The 25442-nt window shown below is 47.3% G+C and overlaps 6 protein-coding genes across 6 annotated transcripts; 5 read left to right on the top strand and 1 right to left on the bottom strand.

Annotated features, from left to right (window-relative positions):
* Positions 1 to 6826: 6826 nt before the first annotated feature.
* N7458_012415 (uncharacterized protein) lies at positions 6827 to 7564 on the top strand (the record flags this gene model as incomplete). The annotated part of the gene is made up of 3 exons (XM_056915797.1): positions 6827 to 6832; positions 6877 to 7036; positions 7110 to 7564. 3 exons carry the CDS (start codon positions 6827 to 6829, stop codon positions 7562 to 7564), a joined length of 621 nt encoding a protein of 206 aa, XP_056760551.1.
* A 930-nt stretch (positions 7565 to 8494) lies between these two features.
* N7458_012414 (uncharacterized protein) lies at positions 8495 to 8829 on the top strand (the record flags this gene model as incomplete). Its single annotated transcript, XM_056915796.1, has 2 exons — positions 8495 to 8718; positions 8817 to 8829. The coding sequence occupies 2 exons, from the start codon at positions 8495 to 8497 to the stop codon at positions 8827 to 8829; spliced, it is 237 nt and encodes a 78-aa protein (XP_056760550.1).
* A 1427-nt stretch (positions 8830 to 10256) lies between these two features.
* N7458_012413 (heme-dependent oxidative N-demethylase family protein) lies at positions 10257 to 11295 on the top strand (the record flags this gene model as incomplete). The annotated part of the gene is made up of 3 exons (XM_056915795.1): positions 10257 to 10260; positions 10326 to 11005; positions 11065 to 11295. 3 exons carry the CDS (start codon positions 10257 to 10259, stop codon positions 11293 to 11295), a joined length of 915 nt encoding a protein of 304 aa, XP_056760549.1.
* A 389-nt stretch (positions 11296 to 11684) lies between these two features.
* N7458_012412 (Zn(II)2Cys6 transcription factor) lies at positions 11685 to 13421 on the top strand (the record flags this gene model as incomplete). Its single annotated transcript, XM_056915794.1, has 1 exon — positions 11685 to 13421. One exon carries the CDS (start codon positions 11685 to 11687, stop codon positions 13419 to 13421), a length of 1737 nt encoding a protein of 578 aa, XP_056760548.1.
* Positions 13422 to 15878: 2457 nt separating this feature from the next.
* N7458_012411 (uncharacterized protein) lies at positions 15879 to 16519 on the bottom strand (the record flags this gene model as incomplete). The annotated part of the gene is made up of 2 exons (XM_056915793.1): positions 15879 to 16258; positions 16303 to 16519. The coding sequence occupies 2 exons, from the start codon at positions 16517 to 16519 to the stop codon at positions 15879 to 15881; spliced, it is 597 nt and encodes a 198-aa protein (XP_056760547.1).
* Positions 16520 to 24148: 7629 nt separating this feature from the next.
* Positions 24149 to 24442, top strand: N7458_012410 (uncharacterized protein; the record flags this gene model as incomplete). The annotated part of the gene is made up of 1 exon (XM_056915792.1): positions 24149 to 24442. The coding sequence occupies one exon, from the start codon at positions 24149 to 24151 to the stop codon at positions 24440 to 24442; it is 294 nt and encodes a 97-aa protein (XP_056760546.1).
* Positions 24443 to 25442: the final 1000 nt, after the last annotated feature.

The following is a 25442-nucleotide window of genomic DNA, read 5'->3' as shown; positions in this document are numbered from 1 at the left end:
CTTGACTAGGGGTATCGTATTCCCTCGTCCACCCACGATTAGCGCCATTACTAGCGTACTGTAGCAACGGGTTATTATTGACCAGTCAATGTAAAGCCTCGGTGATCAGAATCAGTGTACTATGCGCAGTAGAAAATTCGCATTTTTGACCGTGGACTTTCATCCGAGTTTCTATGAGCTGGAACAATCTCGGCCCTGTCCATTCACCATGTTGGAGTGGGACACAGCCCAAACTCGCGGCTTTGGGCATGAGGACAAGCCCATAGTGTTTATCCACACAGGATCTTCCGCGAGAGCGTGACGTCTATATCACAAATTCTCCTCCATCTACAATTAGAAAGTGGGAAGGATAATTATTGCCTTAATAATTCTGGAAGCGAGGGAGACGAGGGACTATGTGTCTGGACTATGTGTCTGGACTATGTGTCTGGACTATGTGTCTGGACTGTGTCTGCTAATTTCAAGTAAAATACACCACCTATGGTACTGAAGAAGTATTGCAAAATACATGGACTATCATAGAAGGCGGTCTAGATAAAAGTGCTTAAAATAATAATCAATTAGAACTAGCATATATGGGGATTTTTTTTCCGGGAATCAAGTCTAAAGAGTGTGAGGTCAAACTGAGTTCGAAAACTACTGTATAACAATAAATAGACCTAGATCCAAGTACTTTGGTAGTCAGTCACGAGCTAGACAGGCTACCCATCTAGATTCTGGGCTGGGCACAATCAGAAGCAGCGGAACCTGATCCTGTGAAATAACAAAGAACTGACCGCGCAATGTGTAACGGCTAACAGAAGATCACCGACTTCCTAGACACAATTTAACAATTGACTCGGGCGTGACAACTTGCAATCATGCACTTCTCAGCCCAAGTAAAATCCTTCATTACAGACGGCTTATTCTAACAGATGAAATATTAGCCGGTTCCTTTGCAGAGAACTTGGGTTTAGCCCTTCGGAAATGGGCTTTGTAGGACTATAATATCACATTCTAGGTACACTCATGCTGAGCACATCAATCCAGCGCGTCACCACTAGGTAAGAGGAAAGGTTACAGATCAAAAATGAGGAAGAAAACAACCTGGCACGATCTTGCATAGAGAGGTGCACACCACTCTCTTCGAAGCGTTTAGGGCTATTCCTTATACCAAGATATCGACTTCCTCGGATCAGTTGGCAACATTTCTGATAGGAAGGGTTGAGCAGTGGCTGCAATTCTGGCAGTAGGTATCGCGCTGGTTATAGAGGAGCAACTGCCTAAGCTGTCGGCATGCGGGAAACGGTAAGCCACGCACCTAAACAAGCCATAGGAGGAGCAAGTCTGTAATAGAAAGAGAGAAATTGAAAAAGAAAAAATCTTTCTAAGGGAAACACCATATATAGCGGGCAGGGCGTTGGGGCTTATAAATTTGAAGACAAGTAGGCATGAGACAGACACAGCGATGAAACACACTGAGATACACGAATTCTAATAGGCGCCTAGTGGGCTTAGAGGACATAAAATTTACAGCAGAAGAAATTGAATGAAAGCATGGAGGTATGCAAAAGTTAAATGCACAATAAGGGTACAGAGGGTGGCAGAATGGCAGACAAAGAGGAGCACGGCGCAATATACAATGAACCCTGCGAAGCGTGCCAAGTAGATGGATGGAGCAGGAAAGCAAAGAGCAAGCCAACGCAAGAAGAGATGAACGCGATCTGGTATCCATATAAGCATCAATAAGTGAATGACTTGACAGTAGAACGGAGCTTGCCTTTCTCGCTATTTTTGAAATTGCGTCAAAGTTTAGGGCCCCCACGATATGTCAGAGCGGTATCTATTTGTATGCCTAGTCCTTTAGCTCAGGAAAGTATGTATCTACCCAAAACTAGAGCGAGCTGTGGGGATAAGAAAAGAAATTCTATCCACTTCTTGGGTTTGCATATTGCTGGAGCAAAGGTCAGCAAAATCTATTCTGTTTACCGATACGATCGGATAAAGACGTATATTGGAGCAGCTTTGAGTCAAAACTGTCCTACGTAGAGTAGACTATATAGAGTCGCACTAACTAACCTCCGCTTCTTTGCGAGGCTCAACAGTAACTGCCTGTTTCTGAATAACGGGTCGAGCGACTTTAATAACCAGATTGATTGCGCTACAATCCTGTTAGCTTTAGTAATACTTATCTAGCACAACTAGATTAGACTTACTACTCTATCGAAAAGAGCACGGATATATAACCACTCCCTGAATTAGGGCCTAATAGATAGAATATATTAGGAAATTCGTTCACCGCCACGGTCTTATATGCCCTAACTCCTCCTGTATTATTCTAGTGTTGCTATAATGACTTTCCCCGCCGACTAATCACCGAATTCGCTTTCTATTATGTAAATTAAAAGCTAGTTGCTAATATCTAAGTGCTCGCTCTTCTATTAGTATGCCCTTAGTCTTTCTCAAATTGTCAACTCACGATAAGGTCTATTTTGTACTCTTCCGATAAGGTCAGGATTACATTTGGTTTAACACGACGGATCCGATAGTTAACGATGCGTATTTTAGGGTTATAAAGGGAGCGAATGTACTAGTCATCGAGGCTTCTTCTCTACTGAAATAATTAGAATACGTTCAATCTTTCTGAAAATCTTTACTTACTCTGCAAGCGAATTCATATTTCGGTATAAGAAAATTCCAATATCGCTCTTGCGAGAATATTAGTATAATTAAGGGAAATTTTATTATTATACCAGAAATTACCGGGAGCATTGTTAGTAATATATTTTCGGCTTTTGTAGAGACTTTTCTTTCTACTCCTTTTGCCGTGATTGTCGTTGTAAAACTAACCGAGTGCTGTCTTAAATATCCAAAACGTGATCCACCGCAAGAGAACCAGCAAAAAAGGGACGTATACTAAGACCCTTTAGACCCTCTCCCTAAAACGATAATTTCCTAGTATTATAGGTATATAGTATTGCGGTATCTATTAAACGCCAAAAGGCCGGCAAAGTTAGTCCCCGGTATTGAAAATAGAATAGGAATAATGGTGTATACGTGCTCGAATAAAATAAGTTAAGGTTTGTACGTTATCAAGTATAGCAGGGACTACCTAGGATCTAGAGCCTAGAGTAAGTTAGCGTCTTCTACCCCGGTCACCTAGTATATCGTTGAAAATAAATATCCGTTGCCTATTACAGCTATATTTAATCCTCGAAGGTCGTATTCTTTGTCCTATCTAGCGGTGTGAACGACAGAGCTAGTAAAGTCCTTAAGTCCGGGGATATCTAGGAACTTTGGGTTTATATAGCCTCCAACAGCCGATACTAGCACCTTGGTTTCGTGCGGAAACTATCGCTATATATCCAAATTATAGAGCTGCACAAGCCAGGTACTAGAAATTTCTATCCACTTAGCGCCTCTCTACTCAATTCGAAGCCGGGTACGCTAATAAATACTATATACGAGAGCGAGACGGTGTATATAAGCTAGTATCTCTTTTTAAGGTAGAAAGAGTTTAGAGAACTTCGGATTCGGAAACTATAAGAGCGAGTATAGTACTCTAGGGATATCGATACCACATCCAGGATCTAGCGGATCTTAGTAGGTATTCATAAAAAAGAAGGTAATAGGTCGTGAGGCGAAGGAAAATCAAGAAGGAAAGGATAATAACGGGAAAATATTACATTTGTTAGCTGCCCATGCTCCTCCTAGCTTAGCCGCTCGGTCATAGATAATATAGTCGGTAAATTTCAATTTTCGTTAAAGCTAGTACGCTATACTAATACCTAATAAACCTGCTCCGATACTAACGACATCACTATACAATCTTCCTTATTGTTCTATAGCTTAATAACTATGTAATATCCCGCATATTTCAGAAAGAAGCCTGATATAAATAATGCTGTAGCAGAAACTAAATAACGTTAGCGCCTTCTTCTAGATTTAGTTAAGATATGATTTGAACGTTTAGGTTTTCAATTCACCATTGACAGCACTCTAATTGACCCTCGAATGAATGTGATTTTATAGCTAGTTTCACCACCATTATCCAAAAAAATATCTGCTCCTGGGATCGTCAGCCTTGCCTTCTGATGTTCTCAGACATTGATTAGTCAAATCCACTAGCTATCAGATCTTCTATAGTACGTATACTAAGTCTACGACAAATCTCCTTATCTCACCAAATTCTTAAATAACCAACACATCCGCACCTTGCTCAATTTTCATCCAAACTACGGATTGACGTTTTCCTCAATCGACAACCAAGAATCGTATTCGCGATGCCTCCACAAAGAACAACCCGGAACCGAAATCATATTAATTAATCTATCCTACCGTATACTTCCTGTCAGTGTCCAGGGCGAATAGAGATTTTGATCATGATAGCTAATTATTGACATGCTTTAGGTTATTACATTCACTCCGGAAACATTAATGGGATCGTATCAAAAATCCATGAAGAATTTGCCGCAGTGCAAAACGAAAGCTATCAAAGAGAACTCAAACTGAGGTCTTACGAAGATCACAAACATAGGTGTTATAAGCATATTGAGGACTTGATGAGCCAGATTGAGGCCCTAAAGCAAGAAAATTGGAAGCTGGAGAAGGAATTTAAAAGGATGGAAATCCAGTTAGAAAATGAAAGAAGAAAGAAAGGGGACATACTATAGCAGGGCCAGAGTGAAGTAGGCTGTAAATATTCACTGTGGGATCTGCCATACAGTGTTGGGGTGTGTATATGTTTGCGTGTGCGTCTGTGTAGAATTTATCTTGAAACCCTGTCGAAATTGGTCTACTACTGTATATTGCACCAAAGCACAAATCCATACCTAGACTAGAGGTCTGTAATCTATGATGCAGTCACCATAATGGTGCGCAGTCTGTCATAAGCAAATAAATCCATGAATTTATATTGACCGTGTACCATTTATTAGACGACCTAAAAGTCTGTTCTAGGCCTATCGTGGCCTATGGCCATTCTCTGAGACGCAGGGCAAGATATCATAGCTAAGTTTAGAAAAAGGAAACGGAGGCAAGTGGAAATATAATCGTCCATTTCCAGTATGTATGTATGTATGTATCTATGTGTCAATCATTTACTGCCGTGTTCGAAATCAGATTCCCCTTCGCCCACTTAGAAAATAATTCTCCAACCCTATTCTCAAACCCACTTTTCTATATTCGGATCAGCTGCATATCGTCGCTTGTAAATAATATACTGTCACAATTCATTAGTGTTCAAAATATCTTACTTAGGTCCACGGGCAAAAAAGATAGGTAAGGTAGGTTTCATGTTCCAAGCATTACGAAGGGCAGCTGTATTGTTTGCAAATTTCCATGTGCGCACAGGTTCCTGGGAGCCGAAGGAGTAGATAAACTGCAGGAAGGGCTTGAGCGTAGAAGTTAGCTTCTTCTGGTTAGGTGAAAGCCTGTGACTTGTTGGCTAGAGAACTGTACTACATTGATCTTTGAAATAGGATGGTTTTTAGCCTACTGGCGTATGTGTCTCCACCTTTTCTCGAGATATTTAAACAGCCTATTCAATTCCCTTACAAGTTCAAAATTTCATGAACTCACCCTCCAAACCACTCTGCCTAAACATCACTTTTGCCGTTGGCGCAAATTTTTAATGGTACAAACTCGCCAACAAACTCGTCTTAGGACGCAGCCTAACAATAAAAAGACGTACGGCAACGCTCGAGTACAACAATCTCGCCGAACCCCAACACGCAAGACTATGGGACCTCAAAAAAAACCTGAGTTGACTTGTAAAATTCTCGGTCTTTTGGGTAAAGATGCACCCGCAGAAGATTTCATAAAGCTCCTCGCCGGAAGCGAAGCTAAGTTGGATTTCATTCCGCCTCTTATGTTTAACAACATATACGTCAAAGATGCCTTTAATTATGCAGTTCTGAAGAGGAGGCTAGATATTTTACCGTTGATGCTTGGAAGGCAAGAGTTAAAAAATTAGAACATTCTTCATTTGGCTATAGTGTATAACAGCTTGGAGATAGTCAAAAACCTTAAGAATGAGATCCCTGAGCTTAGTTGCGTTGTTGATCAAAGTGGAAGAACTCCCCTCTATCTGGCCTTTACTAAAATGCGACGCTCTAGTTACTCAGTTTCTGCTGGAAAAGGGCTGCTAGAAGAATTATGATAGGGCCGATCGAGACTGTCTCGGCCACCTAGCCGTGGAGGCAATTGCTTTCGATTGGAGAAAGTCAGGAATGTGCGAATGGGCTCAGTTAGTCGCATAGCTTTATGAACAAGGAAGAATAGTAATTGGTACCCGAGATTGGAAAGGCGACACCGCCATTGACCTCGCCCAAGAATGGAACATTCATGATATCAGAGTGAAATCCGTCTTGATAGGTTGGAAATGACACCTATCACCCATCTCCCTTCTCCGCTTAAGCATGGTATTTTGAAATAGCTGAGGATATGCCATACTGCCTTTCGAAATCAAATACTCCCGCCTCCCCTCAGAAAGTAATTATCCAATGGTAACATGCGCTAGTCTATATTCAGGTCACTGTTGCCACGGATCGCGGCTTATAAATTACACTGTACAGTCACCCATAATTATGTTTCGAATACCACGGGCATAAAGACAGGTGGGGGAGGTACTGTACTGTATCCCAAATGATTACGAACAGTTACTATATTATTTACAAGCCACGATCTGTAGCTAATCTGAATAAACTAGCGCTTCTTAGGATAGGGTTGGAGAATGATTTTCTGAGTGGACGAAGGGGAATCTGACTTCGAAAATGGCAGTACCCTGACCCTTCACCGAAGTTGAGATCCTAGATTGAGGCACAAGTGTGATAATCATGCTCTAAATATGCTAGTAAGCACAGCCTTTTGTAGTCACAGTAGCTTCCTTCTATCTAGAGCGGTATTTGTCGTAGCTTACTAGGTTGCCACCATAACATCTATATATCACCTAATGGGAAGCTGATTATCGATGGAAAATGCCAGTGCCCTAATGGGCAGGAAGAGGCTGTAGATGGCACCTGCAAGCCTGCAAAGTGTGACTCTGGGTTGTCGACTGGTATGTTGGAGTTCTCGACCCTCTTTTTCTCTTTTCATACTGCCTTTACAGTAAAGCGACTGATAATATACAGGCAGATGCTACTTCTTCAAAGGACGATCGGATAATTATTTAACATTCAGCGCTAACCAATATTCCGAAACTGGACTGAGCAAGTATATCAGACCCGCCAAGCTCCAATTCTGCAGAGACGAAAAATGCACTCCTCACCTGCCCGTTAACCCAAGCACTGAGGTCTACATCAAAGACCTCCACGGCACGCTACCAGACGCATCCGATGCCGGGCAGTGGCTCGACAACAAGCAGAACGGCGGACACATTGGCAAGACGCCCGACTTTGCCAAGGCCGGAAACTTCTCCATCACCAAGTGGCCCTGCGGGAAGCACTGTCTTACCGGCTTCACCGATGGCCTTACGCAGGCTTGTCCAGATGTCAGTCCTGGAATCAGCTTCGATACCCGTGCAAAAGACTCATGCATTGAGTTCGAGCTTCTGGGAGTGCCTTGTAACCTTAGCCTGACGATGTGAATAACTGCATCTGGAAGAGCGGCGATGAGTGCTGTGATAAGATTGATTGTTGCGGGAGGACTAATTGCGCCACCAAGCCCAAGCGCCAGGATACTGAATGATGTTCTCTCGGGTATAGGGGATGACAAAGAAGTTGCTCCACTGGTTTGAAGTCAAGCGTGTGTTACGCTTTGGCCATCCTGAAGTCCGTCTATTTCTTTTCATTTCCCAAATAGTTGTTCCGTTGAGGTGGCGACGAGGAGTGTGTCTTTCTGTCGCACTTGAAAAGTCTTTCGAGTTTCACGAGAATCTGGCTGCCATTGCGAACCTCTCCTTCTCGGTTGTTCAAGAAAGGAAGTCGATATGGCAAGTGGCAACCACAGGGTGAAGCGCGTCTCATATCAAGCCCATCATTCCTCACCCTAGTCAGTCTCTTGCTCCTAATCAAGGAAATTCAAACATGGGTAGTCCGTTCAATCAAACCTCTGCTGTTCTTGCCATTTCCAGATATATTTGGATGACAAAGATTGTTCCCTGCCAAACCAGGGATATCATCACATGCTAAATATATAAATTTTTATTGGTGACCTCTCACAGTCAAAAGGAACGAGAAGAGTATAGTTTGGCCGTAACGGGTCACCTGTCGCTGCGGTCTTAGACCGTAGCGTCAGATATGCCCCGTCCGCGCTCCCTTGTAGGGAGGCAAAGTGTCTGTATTGTACTGGTATCTATATATAGAGAGAAGGTGGGAGGGACAAAATCAAGCCTTGACTGCGTGAGGAATGTCAAGCTACCTCCGGAGGCAAGCAGCTAACTCTCGTGAGGCAGTTGTAGTCCTCAATAAGGACTCCTCGGTAATGTCGATGTAGATATCACGTGACGGCGTTGGGCATTGAGAGGAGTCGGAACTTGGGCTAGTGGGCCATGGCGGGTGCACCAATAGAAATCACAATGAGTGTGAATTCTGTTGTCGGTCCTGAAGTCTGCGACGATCTAGCCCTCCAGCTCGGGGGAAAGGTGGGCTGTCAAGGTATCGGCGGTGCCTACACAGCGGGCTTGGGAGAGAACTTCCTCCCTCAAAATACAGCGCCGCAAGATATTCAAGCTGCCGTGGACGTGTTCAACGAATGCAACACTAAATGTCCCAACGCGAAGATTGACGCTGGTGGGTATAGGTACGTCAACACCGATCATCTTCAATAAGTTAGTAGCTAACAACCTTCTGGTCAGGGAAGTGCTGTCATTGACAATGCAATTCAAAATTTGTCATCAGAAGTGAGAGATAAAGTCAAGGCAGTGGTTATTTTGGGTATACTCGAAATCTCCAGGATGCAGGCAGGATCCCGGGGTACCCGAAGGACCAAACCAAGGTCTATTGCGCGATGGGCGATTCGGTCTGCGATGGAACTTTGTTCATTACTGCGGCGCATTTGACATATGGCGCAAATTCCGGAGACTGCAAGTTTCCTTGCATCTCACGTGAAATGATGAATATTTGACGATGGAGATGCCTTTAGTGTCATGGGATTGACTCGTTACGAACCAATCTTGACGTCTTTCTCCCTCATTACCCTGGACAGCTTAGTGGCCTGGTGGGACGCACATTAGTCACTTACAAGCTAGATGATGGCGGGTTTGCCCTATAAGTTTGGTTTATTCTATTTGATCTTCAGACGTTCTTTTGGAGGTCTGATAGGTTTGATCGGTTCTCGTTAAATATAGTACAAGTATAGAGGCTACGTTTTTGATCATCGGATGTTGTTGCAATACCTGCTCACCATTGTATAGAGTGTTTCTAAAACTGCTAAACAGGTAGCATTAAGAAGTGGCAGGATCTAGTTGCGAATTCCCACTATCAGTTAGAAGACTCTTTACGTATGCAAAGAACCCCTCTTCGAAGCTAGGTAGTTTACGCTATCTAGTATACCTCCAAGATATTCACTAATGTCCGTCAGTTCTTTGTATTGTCGCCGAAGCCTTGAATTCTTCTTGAGGCCTACGATGTATTAGTAGTTTAGTTGGCCATGCTTGAATGGTTGTTTATTCATTGGTTGTGATTGGATACGGCAAGTCGGCTAAACCCAACAAAGTAACTTTTGGGAGAGAATGACATGGAAAGTGGAGCATAACTCCTCCTCTTGCTTGAACTGCCAATGATAATTAAGAGAAGAGTTCGCCTGGGCATATCTCCCACTCTGTCTTGACGTTCTTATCCCGATCATGGATGAGAAACTTCACGGTGCTCACTGGCTACCCCACAATCCCGACATCGGATGAAGGATCTCTAACCTTCAGTTTCACAACGAATTTCCTCCCCTCATGTTCAACGGTGATCTTCAACAACTATCGGTTTTGAAATTGACCTACTGCCTCCTGTCTCAGCCAAGGGGTTTGCTGTTGATCCAGAATCGAACCAAGAGAGATGAAAACCGAGCTCTTTGACTTGGTTAGCATGTCAAGATGGCCCTTGATCATTCAGTCAACAGATGTTTTTCGGGTGCAACCAGTATCGTTGCTCTTCTGGGCTTCGATAATACCGGGATTTATCCTCGGGTTGTGTCTATACCAAGCTTATAGACATTCCACAAAGCCTCCAGTATCTAGTCAGGCCATCGCCCCGACCTTTGCTAAAATTGAACCTATCAAGGACTTCAACTTGAACTTCACTAAGCCGCCAGTCTTTCGGCCGTTCAAGCCAAAGTATCATTTGACAATGGGTATGTCTCCATGTGCAGATGCCTCGTAACAGAAAATAGCTGATTTTTTCATCTCGGACTTCCAGGAATTGAGACAGTAGACCGCAACGATCTGTTGTTGTTCGACCAGACATATTCGGAGCGACTAAGTCTCCGAGAGTCCCTTCTCCGACAACATTTTGATGATATCGTGGGAATCACGAATGAATCGGACGGAAGGGTTCGGCTTGCAGTGCAAGAGCTATACGATTACTTGTTTGAGACTTATCTTCCCGTGCGCTATCCGTCCATCTTCAAGGCCTGCGAGGACAAACATAGCTCAGGCGCTATGCTACAGAACTTGGTCACACGGCAAACTCTGCCGATGACCATGACAGATTCAACTCCTCTGCATGTCGCCTTGAAAGCTATCGCGCAGAACGTCGACGAAGATTTTTTCATTCTCCTACCTCGGAAGCAAGGCGACAGCAATGAAGATTTTTATGTTCTGGAAGCGTATGCTGCATGCTTCCCATCCGGATTCCAGCCGAAGGACAAAGTCGGCAAGAAGCTAGCGGATATTCATGGCCCGGTGCCTGGGTATAAGGAAAAATTGCAGAAAAGCATGGACAGATTCTTTGCTCGGCTTGAACCCGGTCGCTACGTGAAACGTGTCAATTGGGGTCTTACTGTAGACGAGGAGCTTTACTCCAATTTCGATAAGAGTGCGCCAGCATTCGAAGGAAAATTGAAGAAGCTATCCTTGGAAGACCTGGATCTGAATAAGGTATGTCGATATTCTGTTTTATGTGTCGGTATTGTGACTAAGACCTGAGATCTGTCTAGACATTCCTGCGCTGTGAGCGCCAAACTCTCCACCGTCTCCCAGGCTCCGGAGCCATTGTCTTTGGTTTTCACACTTATCTCTACCCAGTTCAGGATATCAAAGCTGAGGGCAGTGGCGAAGATCTTGCTCGTGCTATAGATGGGCTTGAGAATGGAAGTGTTCGTGAGATGTTCACGTACAAGAACGGGGAGAAATGGGCGGATGCTGTGAGAGAGTATCTACGAAGTTAGCTAAAGCCATGACATACTACATGATACTGCATCACCGTAGTATCATACAGGCTTTTTAAGCTTCCTGCTCTTTTTTAGCACATCCAGCATGAAGAGACTTGTAAAATGATGGAAGAAGAGAAGGAAATAGAGTTCAGCTTGGGGCCTTATCATCTCCCTCTCATTGGCTACGGAGTGCTCCACACTTCCCAAGTTCCTTTTTGCGGGGTCGGCAAAAGGAGAATTTCACGTCGAGACACAAAAAGACCGACCACCGACCATCCAAATCAGAAACAGATTCGGGATTGAGGTGTCTCAATCCCCCCGTTGATCGTGTATCCGAGTATAAGGCCATGTCTTGCCATATCCGGTTCCAGCCATAGCTCTAGGTCCCCGGGTTGAACACCAAAATGCTGAACGTTCGAATATCCTCTTTGCCCCCAGATCGGCAGACTGCTGCCAAAGGTTGGTTCATCATGGATATTCCTTGGTCAACACCCTGTCTGACCTGCTTAGATTGCCGGAGATGCATAAAGCGCCGCATCAAATGTGATCGGACTACTCCGCGATGCCAGAAATGCACTATTCGCGAGTTCCAATGCCCAGGGTACGATGCGATCCAGCTCAAATGGGGCCTCGGTGTCACTAGGATACAGAAACCGTCTGAGAAATCATCAGCGACCCAGTCTAGCGACAAACCCAAGGACGCGGATAGATCTAGGAGTTCTGCTCTTGTTCCCCGATCAAGGGTTTCTCCTGGGCGAGATATTGAACATCACGTCCCCTGGATCGACCAGATCAACTCTCCAAGATCCGTCGAGAGCACGCCATCGCCCACAAATGATAGATCTCTGGTCGACAGCTACACATCAACTATTCTATCTCGCAATCTTTTCACCCACTTCAACATCAAAGTCGCACCCCGGCTGACATGGGTTGACCGGCCTGACCATCCATGGCGCAAAGTTATCGCCCCTCTAGCACAGCGTTCAGGATGTCTCGGTCTCTCCATCCTCAGCGTTGCAGCAGCACATCTATCATTCACATCATCAGATATCCCGTCTACAACAGCCACAACCCAAAGCATTAACCATCGTCTCCGCGATGCAAGTCTCCACCGACTCAACCAAAAAATCAACACCGAGCTAGCAAATGCCCATTCAACAACCGACCATCTCTCTCGAGACTCCACCTTGATCGAAATCCTAGCCACAACACTCGTGCTCTGCTACGGCGAGATGCTCATCCCCCACTCAACAGACTGGAACCTGCATCTGCACGCCTGCCGCGTTCTCATCGAGCGCTACACCTGGCGCAACAGACACAACGAGCGGCCCAACGCCGCAATCGACTTTATAATCCGCGAAGTAGCCGACATCGAAGTCTTCCGCAACATCGGCGCCTTCTCCATCGAACAACCCTTCATAGCAGACACCGTGCACCACAGATCAATACAATTAGACGACTACTTCCACACGTTTACAGGGGTCTTTCGCGAAATAACCGCCGAAGAAAGACGCAGATATACCCTTTCCCAAACAGCCCAAGAAGAACTAGCAAAAGGAGGGAAAGCAGACCAATCACACTCACAAGCTCCACCTCTACCCATCGACATGGCCTCCTGGCGAGCCAAGGTCGATCTAGCACACACCCGCGCCTCGGCCGATACAACCCGACTAATCACAACGCACGGCGCCAACACGCAGAAATGGATGGACTCGATCGTCCGGGCCGTCTACCACGCTAGCTTGATCTACGCCTACCAATGCCTCGCCCCGATACCCGAAGCTACCGCCGAAATCGGAACATCCATGCCCATTCTCCTAGCGGAAATAGACTTCCTAACCGCCGGCCCGGTGCATAGCTTCTCGCACGACATTTTCGTGCCGCTCTTCATTGCTGGGACGGAGTGCTGGGGGGATCCGGGGAGACAGGGGGCTGTAGAGGGGCGGTTTAGGGAGTTGTTGTCGGCGATGGGGATTTGGTGTAATTTTTCTGCGTTGAGGTTTTTGAAGGCGTTTTGGGGCGCGAGGGGGTATCATCGGGTCGGGGGTGGATTCCTTATGCCAGGGAGAATGAGGGGGATAATGGGCCTTTTCTTGTGTTTTAGATTTGGATTACTGTATGGAGGAGGAGGATTTGTATAGTAAGTAGGTTGACTACAGCATTCTGTGGAAGAGGAGCAATACATTTAACCGGGGCTACACATTTACCCTGAGATAAACGACCATGACCATGACTATAACCATGGGATCGTGAAGAATCTGACACGACGCTGTACTTATTCTGCATGGCGTTTTTTAATCGGTATGCGCGGGACTTCCTTTCGTGCATATACTTGAACTGCATTATCATTAGCATTATCAATATCAAAACATCGATGGGACTTTTGTCCAATTCACCGACTCTTCGGGTACATTTCGGTACATCCAGCGTTGGGGCGAAACGGTTGTCAGCTCTGCTCGGAGTCGCCGTTGCGAGTAAAAATGAGTATACGAGTGAGACCTATAAGTAGATGTAGTCCCCGGCGAGACAAATGCAATGACACCCAGTCAGTGCGAAAGTCAGAATTTCCGCCGTCGTATAGGCTGTAGAGGGAAGGTCAGACTGACAGCGTTGCTCAACCCTGGAAGTAAGTATCTGGATTAGAAATCCAAACACTCTAATTCTCGACCTCGCATCGTGGTATACTCTTATCTGGTTACATTCTGCGATGATTCTGTTTGACATCTTACTATACTCGTATGTTTAACATCTTATTGTACCCGTCCAGTGAAGTCCCATCCAAAACCGAAAGACAGAGTAACCTTCATTAGTACCCCAATGTATACAATGTATAATCGAATAATGTAACTACAGTATCTTGTAACCCCCACTCCCACAATCTCCCCAACCAAAACCCCCAAATCTCACCGTTGCATATCCTGCAGGGCCGTCCGTCAGACGCGAGTCACACTGCCCCTCCTCCCCATCCGGCGTCCAGACTCCAGACTCCACGCCCCCAAACCTGAAGGAGGCTTCAAACCCAGTCGTCATCCCCGATAAGCGACTCCCACGTAGTATCTACACGAGGTGACCAGGGCAGGGAAGGCAAAACGGGGCAGGCTAGACAGGGCTGAAGGTGCAAGGTGTGTCAGGCTGCCAGGATAAATAGGTACGGACGTAGTACGAGGGTTTGTTCCATTTTTATCGCGGGACAAGGATGTGTGCTGTGTTGTATACGGGCGCGGTCCGGGGATTCCCATGGACATACATGCGCGGTCAAGGAGGATAGTACGGAGTACATTCTACAGTTACATCTACAGATCTTCCACACTAACAAAAGGTATTATTATTTCGAGACGAGATTGTTTAGATTTCAAAATCTAGAACTAGAGCTAGAGCTAGACGACCTAACAAGAATCCCGATCGACAAAAAAAAAGATACCACTGCCCAACGGGTGTACCCCAAGTGCCTCACGCGGGGCCACCTCACCGACACTCGCGGATCGTGGATCGCGAGTCGCGGGACGAACGGTGTAGGGTGAGTGTTCTGGACAGGAAACGTGAAAAGTGACAGGGTGGGGTGTGGCGTGCGCAGGGCTTGGAAAATCACAGATAGCGCAGTGCGCGGGAGCGGGTAAAATCGAAATTTGAGGCGCGGGATATCGGGGACAGCGAAAATAACTACGAACAGTACAGAGGACTTGGAACACATTATTGGAAATAAGAAAAATCCAGGTATGCATGACAGGCAAAGAAGTAGCTAACTAGTTGGGTATCTAAGGCTAGAAATGGGACATGATAACGCTCAAACGGGGCAGACAGGAAAAGAATCATGGAGGGGAATCAAGTATGAGAAACAAAAAGAGGAAAAGCAGGCTAGAAAATGGTAAAATAAACACCAGGACCATTTCGGGGATGCAAATAGAGTCAGACGACCAGGGAAATGGAAAAGCAAATCATCATCAGCAAAGGGAAAAACAAGATCAAGCGCTGCAACATGCGAGAACGTGTCGGAGGGAATCGACGGGATGACGAAAAAAGGATTAAGTATGAGTCAAAGGGAGGGGCCAAGGACAACCAGCGGTGAAAGAACAGGAAAGTCAAGAGGCCCAGAGAAGGAGGATTTCTGGAAGCGCCGACAGCGTTGGGAAATTAGGTAAGCGCGGGGAGATCCCCGGGCTCTTGCGATAAGGCCCGATCTGGCGTGACTTGACATTTGGCTTTGGGCACTGGCACTGGGCACTCCCTGGAGGACTGTCTCGTTGGCCTTGTTGCAGAAATGAGGCGCACACTCCATGCGATCGGCACTGCTGACGGATCTCGCAGCTGCCTGGACCCCGTCATCTGATTCGGTAGGGGCCCGCGGAGTATCACGGGTGGACGATAAACAACTCGGAGCCCGATGGGGATGGGGCCTGTCTCCAGGCTCCGCAGAGGGGTCAGAGGGGTGGGGGTGATGGGGATTGCTGGTTGTTTGGCAGGTGAAGCGAAGGAAAGGAAAAAAAATTATGTTTGAAGACAGGAGACTATTGCGCAAGCGCAATAGTCAAAGAAGCGAAGTCGTAAACTCGGAGAGCGCCCGCGCCACACCGAAATAGTACATCGGTGCGCGTTCACACTTAGTGCGCGGCAATCGATACTTTGGCCGATGACGAGTGGGCGCGTCGCTTGGGAGTTGGGACGACTCGACGCTTCTTGCGCTTGGAGCTGGTCGTGTCGCGATCGTGCATGGCCAGCTTGGTCTGTCGGAGGGCCTGGGTTGCTCGGGCGTGGGCCTCGACCTTGGCCAGGAAGCGAAGGCGATCTTCTTCCTCGGCGACGGCGCGCATGCGTGCCAACTGTTGCTCCATGGTTAAGGAAGAGACCATCTCGTGGGTCTTGGTAGCATCCTCATCTAGCTCGGGGGCTCGGCACCGGCGTTCTCGGGCATCCACAGCAGGTCTTCGTCGGAGAGATAGGCGTTGGTGCAGGAGTCGTGACAGTCGCCCGTTGATAGAGACTGTCGGTTAGGCCAGGAGGGGAAGGCACACGCAGCGCCCATACCATACTCGCTGGAGAATGAAGACTTGCGCGGGTGGATGTCGAGTAAAGAGTCGGTTGGCGTGGGCGGAGGAGCGGATGGGTTGGAGAGAGGCGAGCACTCGAAGGAGCTCCCACTCCAGGAGAAGCTCACTTGTGCTGGATCAGTGCTGGCCACGGGAGCCAAGGCACTGGACTTGGCCAGCGCCATGTCGCGTATCCGCGACTGAATAGGGATCATTGTGATGGGTGATGGTGAGAAGTATGTCGAGGAGATGTTGTATGGAGAGTGTGTTGGAGAGTGTTGGAGAGTGTTGGAGAGTGTTGTAGAGTATGTTGGAGAGAGGATGTTGTGGAGAGAGAGAGGCGAAGGTATAAGAAGGTGGATGGTTGGAAAGAGACGGTGACAGGTAAGAAGGAAGAAAGTGGATGAGTCGAGGGAGTTTATCAGAGAGTCCAGACGATCAAGAGACAAGAGACGGTGTGTGGCATCTCAAGATCAAAGCCGGGGAAATGGCTTCTAGACTGCCGCCGCAACCCTTGCAGTTCCCGACGGAGACCACTGAGACACCCAAAGGAGGAAGGTGAAAAATAAAGAAATTAAATAATTAATTTCTGTATTTTTCTTTTTCCTTTTTCCTTTTTTTTAATTTTTATTTTCTTTTGGGGGGAACTCCCAAAAAGACCCGACAATCAGGCGGGAAGCGGGTTCCGTGCAGTGAGGCGGACGATCCGTCAATCAACGTGAGCGGATCAACAAATCGGACTGGCCCACCAACAAAAAAAAAAAAAAAAAAAGAATATAAAAAATAAGAACAAAATCCCAGAGGGCTGGGATTTATTTGACAGCCGCCCTTAGAAAAAGAGAAGGGGTTCGATGTATCGGTTTCAACCTTTTGTTGCGCGGTGTCCGCGGAGGAGAAGATCGGATAGGATTCAAGTGTCCTCGGTGACAGTCGAGAGAGCAGAGTCGACAAAGTACCAGATGTCAGTGGCGGGTGAGGAATCTCCCAGAAATTCCCACAATCATAATAAACCCATCCAAAATGGGTCCAGGATCTGTTTCCGAGTAATGCTGGAGATCCCTAGGGAAAAAATGTACATCCCTTGCGGCCAAACCCCCCCCAACGATCTGAGATATCTGAGATATCGATGGGTGGAATCGAGGTTCCCCGAAAGGGCGGGATGAGCTGCAGCGGGGGAACTGATCCGCAAGGTAAATCAGATTGTTTTATTTTTCTTGCGGTGAAACCCACAGCGAAAAGGGACCAGAGAGGAATGTACCCCAGCCGCGGTGTAAATGGTCGAATGGATTGGGTTGCTGCCCGGAATTCACCGCTTCGGAAGCGCGTTGCGGGAAGGGCTGCAGGACGGAGGACAGGACGATGGAGTAGTACTCCAGTTTGTGTAGTTTTGAATAGGGCAAAAGTCGGTCGCGAGGTACTGCCCAAACACTGCAATACGGGGGTGGATGCGATAGTCACGGAGTACGGAGAAGACGGTTGGCGGTCAAATAGGCAAAGCAAACACGTCAACACCGTTTCTTGGATGACAGTGTGTGGACGGAGTATGTAGTCAAAGACAATGGTCGAGTGTCGATCAATAGTTCCAGCAAATCTGCAGTAGCGCGTTGATATGTGGAAGAGTCAGTAGGAGTGATAGATGATCACCATTAATGAACCTCGGGCGCGCGCGACGGACAGACGAGGCGCGATCTTTTTAATAATAATGACTCCCCAGGTCTCCGGACGAGCAATACACCTAAAAGCCGAGGGATCTCAACACTCGCCCGCCGGTTCCAAACATTCAGCCAACTCTAACTTCCAAAATGGAGAATCTCCGGACTCTGCCCATCTGAACAAGTTCTTCCGCGGTCCATTTCCTCCCGACACCCCCGGTTCGGATCCAGTTCTCGGGAGCCTGGCTCAGAGCCCGTGGGGGCTTTCATTTGCTTGTGATGCCCAAGAGAGAGTCTTTTCTGATCCCCCTCTGGAAGGCTTTTCGAGAGGCACAAGGCACGCTAGTTCAGACACATTATCCGCTAGAAACAAATGGTTAAAATCATTATTATTGCCTGAAAAGCACAGAATCCAGTATCCAAGACTCCGTAAATTATACCTTCCTATTCTCGACTGCCGCGCCGGAATAGTCAACTATAGACTATGATGGTACTGTAGACACCGTGACGGGAAGAACGAGAACGCCCGGGTCCGTCTCTAGAGAGGAAAATCGGTCAGAATCCGTCAAATCCGACCTTGTGGCCTTCGCAACGGATTCTGATTGGGAGAAACGACCAAAAAGCTCAAAATGATGGCCAACGGTTTCCGCTCCGGACACTTCCCCGTCTTTCTCCACACGGAGCAGCGGAGGGCAATCCTGGAAGAGCGATGAACCGGCCAAACACCCGGCCCCAATAACACCGAGCTATCACGGTCGCATTCTTCCATACTCGAGTAGCATCAGGGGCGTGATCAGCATGAAAGAACCAAGACACCTTCTTTGTTATACATAACATGGACTGGACTCTCCTTCCAATCCCTAAACCCATCAACCACCGACTATCCCTCGACAACTCAAAAATGTGACGCAAAAGCAAGAACAATGAAATAAACCGCCGGAGAACGGGAGAAACACCCTCTCACATTTTTACCTTTTTTTTCCCAGCGGTTAGCGGTTCTCCTAAAGCCGCAAATCATAGCCGGAGGTCCGCCTGGCAAATGGTTCTTTGGAAGTTGGAACTACCCGAGGTCGAACGGGGAGGGGTCAGGGATTGTGGAAGACTGGAAAAGACCGGAACAGGTGGAAGAGTTGCGACCGAGGTTTTTGCGCCAATCATAAGTGCTTTCCTCCATTGGCCGTCCCAATTTACCCGTCCAGCGATGAGGGCTTCTGATTCTTTGTTTTGATGGTCTGGCCACTGGCCAGACTGCTTCGTAGTTGCCCGTCTGGGGGAGTCTAGATCGCGGAGTTTGGACCGAGTCCCTTTGAAAGAGAACACCTCGACTCTAGTCAACGAAGAAGTACATACTCCATACTCTATACAGTACGGAGACTACTGTAACCACTAGTTAGTCAATTATTATTTCATTTTTGGATGGTGGCTTTATTCCTGTGATTCCAAACACATCAGATACAAACCCCCTATCCCTCCTTTCCTCTCCCCCTCCCCTTCGTACTTTCGACCGCTGGTATTTTGGCACTTCCGACACATCTCCCGGAGACTTGCTGCTCGATAAGGCGCAGATGCGCAAGATCATTCCCAGCTTAGCGTTTCCGCCAGCGGCACACCCATTTCTCTTCCCCGGCGCCCCCAAGTGGAGTCGTCCCAGTGCCGCGGGTTCCCCTTAAAAAAGACACTCCCATCAGACCGGGTCGACAGGTCACTCTCATGATCGAGGATCACCAAAATCCAGAGTTATTTCTAATGTTGTTGCTGGCTCTGCACATGCTCGAGTCCCGGGGTCCAGGAAACCCGTCACATTAGACATCAGATGCACCCTGTGCAGATACACTCTATATTTCGTACTTTGCAGCCCGCCGGGGAAACGGGGAAGGGTGCCTTTTACACGCTCTGTCTTGTCTCCAGTCTAGTGTTTTACGGAGTACACCTACATAACCGGAGGGGCTGGCCTGGCCCTTTGGACAGAGGTGACAATTAGAGGTGACGATTCAGACCCAATCAGGAAATTAACACGGGCTGTCATCCTTCATATCCATTTGACATGTTCCTCGGTACCTTTGGGAAATGCAACATAGTTCCTTGCCCACTGATCCATGATCCATCAGCTTGTTCTGGTCCGGCTCCTGGGGACGGGCCGCGGCCGATCGGTCCAACGATCAGCAGCACGTCGTGATCGTGGCCTCCTCGGTCTCCCCCCTTTTCCCAGCGCCTCGGTGTTTCATTAACCTCTTAGCTGTTCCCTGTTACCAATTTGCTGGGTACCTTATGACAGCTAGTGCGGATAGTCAGGAACATACTGTACTCCGTAGTATTCCGTCTATATTAATTGCTTGGTCACTGCCTGACTACGGAGTCCAACACTTGAAATTCTATGGGGTCTCGGGAGGTGGGCGGTTAGACATGAGGGGGCTGAGGGATTGAGGGACGCCTCCGAATGAGGCAGGTCGGGTTTTGATGTTTTGATCAGGCATGGGAGACAAGGAGAAATTTTCATCTCTTCGGCGACCGGAGGAGTCCGACAAAGGAGAGAATCAGGGAGTCCTCGACTCCTGTCTGCGATGTCTCTCTCTTCATCTCACATACTTTGGATGCTGTTTGCCCAGGGGTCCTTGTTTGCATAGTGTATAGCGCTGCAAACATTGGATCTGTAGACTATGATTTGACAAGAATGGAATGGGTAGAGTACAACACATACGGTTTGGGGTTCGGATAGAATTGGACAGGCAAATCACAGTCTCGAATTCCAAACTCACTATTATACACTTGAAATATGGCGGATCATTAGTCCCTCCCGCCCGCTTGATCCTATCAACCTTTCCGGGACTTCCCTGCGTCTGCATCTGCACCTCATATGCAAGATCTCTGAAATCAAATCGGCATAAGCAAGGACGCGTTCCGCCATGATTGTCCCCGCTAGCTTAGAGGACTATCTTCCAAGAGGCAGGAATACTCCGTGCTTTCGAAGCAATCACTAGCTACTGTATAGTAGCTCCTAGCTCCTAGCTATCCCACCTCTGCAAGACCTGTACCCAGTAGGGCCGTGACAGCTCCCGTGTACACGGCCACTGGCAGGATTCCAACATCTCCCCGGGCGCCTCGTTGTCACCGCCACCCGATAGCTCGCAGCCACACATCCACAAGCCCGGACGTGCATTTGCCACAGCTGCACAGTTCTCGATCGAGCACTGCTCTTTCAAAAGGAGGGGATATCAAAGAATACTTCTGTTCTATATAGTCCCCCACTATTTGCAATTATTCAAGGTCAAAGCACAAGCTCTAGAGCTCGACTTGTGTAGCATGTAAAAATAAAGGAGCTTTGATCCCTCCGCACTCTGAAGAGGTAAATTCAAAGACCGAACCATGGAAACCAGCTCGACTCCCCCGTGGGGGAGGGGGCCCAGATCATCTCCGCCTCCGGAATGTGACACGGCCAGCCGCACAGTCATCGCACAAGCGCTCTGTCCCCCTACGCAGTACTCCGTACAGAGTACAGAGTGCAGTAGTACGAGTTCTGAAGAAAGTCCTTTGGACGAGACTGCAGTGTGAGTAACCTTAAGCCCGTCCGGAACTGTATCCGCGGTCCGCACGGGGCTTGCTACGGTCGCGGCCTTCACTGCGTATCCCGAGACGTGTCGCGGGGAAAGCTGGTTTAGGTTTCTCGATTGGATTCAAGGATCGTGATCGTGATCATGATTGTGTTGGCCTGGGCTGGGCTGGGCTGGGCTTGGCTTGGCTGGCGGAGCATACCATCGTCCACAACTCATACATAACACGGGGTACTCGCCACCCCTGACTCATACTAGGGAGAGGAAGGGGATGCGTAGGGGGGGGAGGTATGAGTGTCTATAGGTTAGATGGAACTGTAGCAGTCTGACCTCAGACCTCTTGCTTTCAGCACGTCTGGTCAATAATGCTTGGTCTTGTACGATGTACGAATTTGGTAGGCTTGTCTCTCACATACGATTGGATCGGGCTAGGCCTTTGGTCGCTCTTCCGTTACGACGACTCTTTGCCTGTGTAGTTCATTCGTCTATCGTCGATGAATCAGTCTTGTATATCTCACATATCACGAGCGACCGTAGATTTCAATCTTATAATCAATCTATTTGATACGAGAATCATTATTAACCCAAAAAAATTGCCTTTCTATGGCTTTCACTAACGTTGTTGGCCAGCGAATGCCGCTCGCCATCACGACTGTGTCTGCCACAAACAAACCAAGAAAGTACCCTACCCATGTCTAGCCAGCACCCAAAATTCATCCGCTCCTGTCCATCCCAAAATGAAAGCTAGTCTCAACCCCTCCAATCACATCTTAATTTTGATCAACTGTCTGGTAACCATTACTCCCCGATCGAGCACCTAGCTCGTTTCTCGAACCCTTCGACGCAGCCAATGCATTCGGCATGTATAAGCCCGCCATCTGCCGCGAGCCTGGGTACTATTGCCAATATAGCGGACGATACATCTTCGGCAGGCTTCTTTGATCCCTCCCTCTCAAAATTTGTTTGATCTCTTTATTTGCCAAAGCCACCCCGTCATGACTCAACAGGCCTTGCGGCCTCCTACATCTAACCAAGGTAGCGATAGTCCCGCGACCGCATTTGCATGTGCGTTGTTACTTACGTACATAATGTACAATATCCGGTTTCTGCAAACTGCAGAATACAAACTGGAGACTGCAAATTAGGCGCTGTGGCAGCCAGTGCTTCTGAATTGATTGGTTGCGAATGAGCGGTGGGAGGACCTATAGATGGAGAGTGTTGGAGTTTGGACTGGGGATTGGGGTGATGGGCGTACAGGGTCAGCAATATCCGACTGCACATGAAAATCGTAAGAGACTAGGACGGAACTGTTGGAAGGGGACAGAGATACGTCTTTGTTAGTCGAGCGGTGTGCGAGATCTTAATTTTGGCTTCTCTTTGCTTGGTGAGGAGGCATCGCTTGCTCGTTAGCTTGATAGAATGGAACTGGCGGGAATTTTGTTCCCAACAGTTGGCAATGATTGTTTTTAATGAGGGTCATTCGATTCTATTAATGTACTTCGGGTGACGAGGTCAGTGTGATTAGAAAAGATAATCTTTTGCGAGGCTTATATCCTTGTTTTCTATCAGTACAGTATTTTGTAGGTCACTTGCAGAAGTGAAGATATCTGCTTACATGATCTCTATGCTGATTTACTTTGCTTGTCATACCTACAATACCAAGAACGCTTATACATCGTGCATATCCCATTGTCTCGAGAATACTATCATTCCGAGGATAGGGCAGTCATATACCATTCCACATGAATCACCACGTAGAAGCCTATTGGTTTCAGGCGTTCCCTTAGGCCACCCCCAACCCCCCGGCTCCATTGGCCCTCTATATATATCCGCCTGGCCAGAGGTGTAGAACAAGTGCAGGCTTTGAGCTCGTGTAAAGTGACCAACCTTGGTTATAGTTAGATCCATGTTGGGATCCTCCAGTCGTTGAGTAAATCATGAATATACAGTAAGACAGGCTTAGCATCAGATCTCTACAGCGCTTGCTAAGTCATTGCTCTGGTATACTCTAGCACATCGTCGTTCTCATCAATCTATAAGCAGATAGGAAGGCCGTTCTTGAGTAGAATCGGGTAATATGGGGTTGCTTCTCCTGGAGATCCTTTTGCCCTGTTTAATATTAGTCTTCTATACATCTCCTAGCCCCTCTAGTTCTCGGTCAACAGAGGGATTTTATCAGCCTGTACCAGCAATACTGGAATTCTCACTGACCCAGTGCCCTATCTCAGCCTCATCTATACGAGGTCTCAATCTATTTGCGAAGGTAGAATTCTAGCTGCCTGGTGTATCGCGTCCAGACAAGCTTGATCGCCTGCATGAACTCCTATCTTCGCTCCCCGCACATTCCACAGGCTTGAATAGGGCAAAAAAGCTCACAATTTAACCTTTCTGCACGTCGATCATCCGCAATAAACTATATTCAGCCCCAGAATACGAAGAACACGAACACTGACGATGCAATGAATACTACCTCAACCTCACAGTCTTGCTAAATTGTACCTCAAAATGAAGTATAAAGAACAACACATTCTACGCTGCAGAGAGTCATTCCAATCTCAAGCAAAGCTCAATCAATTCTAACAATCTCCCACTATCTTCATCCACAACCACTTTCTCTCACACTCGAGACATCTCAAACTTCAAAATGAAGGTAACCGGTCCTGCTATCGCCACCCTCATCACTCTCCTCCCCATGGCAAATGCCTGGATCTTCCAAACCTGCGCCGGCCGGGCCGATAGCACCGAGAACCGCGGCTGTAGTCAGGCAGCCTGTGGCACTGGCACCACCATCGACTGGAGCAACCCGACCTGGATCAAGTACTGTGTGCTTCGAATCTACAAGAACAGCGACTGCACTGGCCAGATTGGCATTTCGACTGAGGATTGGCAGCATACTCTTACTCAGCCCATGGCAGCTTGGGATGTTCAGGGCTGTTAGATGGAGAGATTGGCCTGACGGTTGAGGATTGCGTTGACTTCGGGCGCGTTTGCTCGAGGTGGTCGAGGGAGCTGTTTGTTTGCTGATGTCTGACTTGCCTTACTGTCGTTACATATCTTCAAGAATTTATCAATTAAAGCACTCTTTGCTGCAGAAGCCTACCACGGTCACCAAGGAGCAATTGGAATGATAAAGTCAATATGCTTGAGAATTAAGACCTCCTGCCGATAGACTGACTGTATATTCTGACCAGATCGGCCTGAAGCTGTTCTTCCTTTTTTCTTGCTTTTTGTTATATGTAGCATCTCATCGTAGAGCGGTTGATCTATATATAGGTATGCTGGTGGGTACGTCCACCCTTAGCAGAATATATTCCCGCTTTCTGGAAAGTAGATCAATCATCTATGGTATACTGTCGAACCACCATCGCCCGAATTGATCGACTTGGCAAGCGGATCGTATCCACAAAGGATATTCTCGTCATTGGTAACTCCCGAAATCAGAAGCAGACCACACATGAAAATTCCCACTATACCAGCTATTCTAAGCTGTGAATATCTTTCAGCACCTCATCTCTCGTTTGTAGAAGGGGGTCGCTTACAGTACATATTCCAGTCTAGGGTAGTCTAGCCTCGACTCTAGCTTGACTCGGCCGCGTAGACTTGAAAACAACCTAGCTCTACTAGGCAAGTCTAGTCACTAGTCACCTTATCTCGTTAAGCGTTCCCTCTGCCGTCGGCAATCCTGGTATGAAACGGCTTGGCTTCGCCGCAGCTGATAACGATATCGTCGTATCTCCTCGCGCCACCCATCTATCTTCAACACCATCCAACTGCCGATGGTCCTACAATCTGCACCTCTCCAGATTCTGGCATCAACAAATTATTACTGTCTCAAACTCAGTGAATACTCAGAATCTTGGACAATCACTTGCGATAAGACATTTTCTGTCCGGGCAAAAGCGGGGTCAAACCTTCCTATCTTGTACTAAACATGCCGA

This window comes from Penicillium daleae (assembly GCF_028827525.1).
Source record: "Penicillium daleae strain IBT 16125 chromosome Unknown utg000009l_segment0_segment0, whole genome shotgun sequence".
NCBI classification, from domain to species: Eukaryota; Fungi; Ascomycota; class Eurotiomycetes; order Eurotiales; family Aspergillaceae; genus Penicillium; species Penicillium daleae.
The sequence above is the reverse complement of the archived record's forward strand: the minus strand, read 5'-3'. Positions and strand labels throughout refer to the sequence as shown.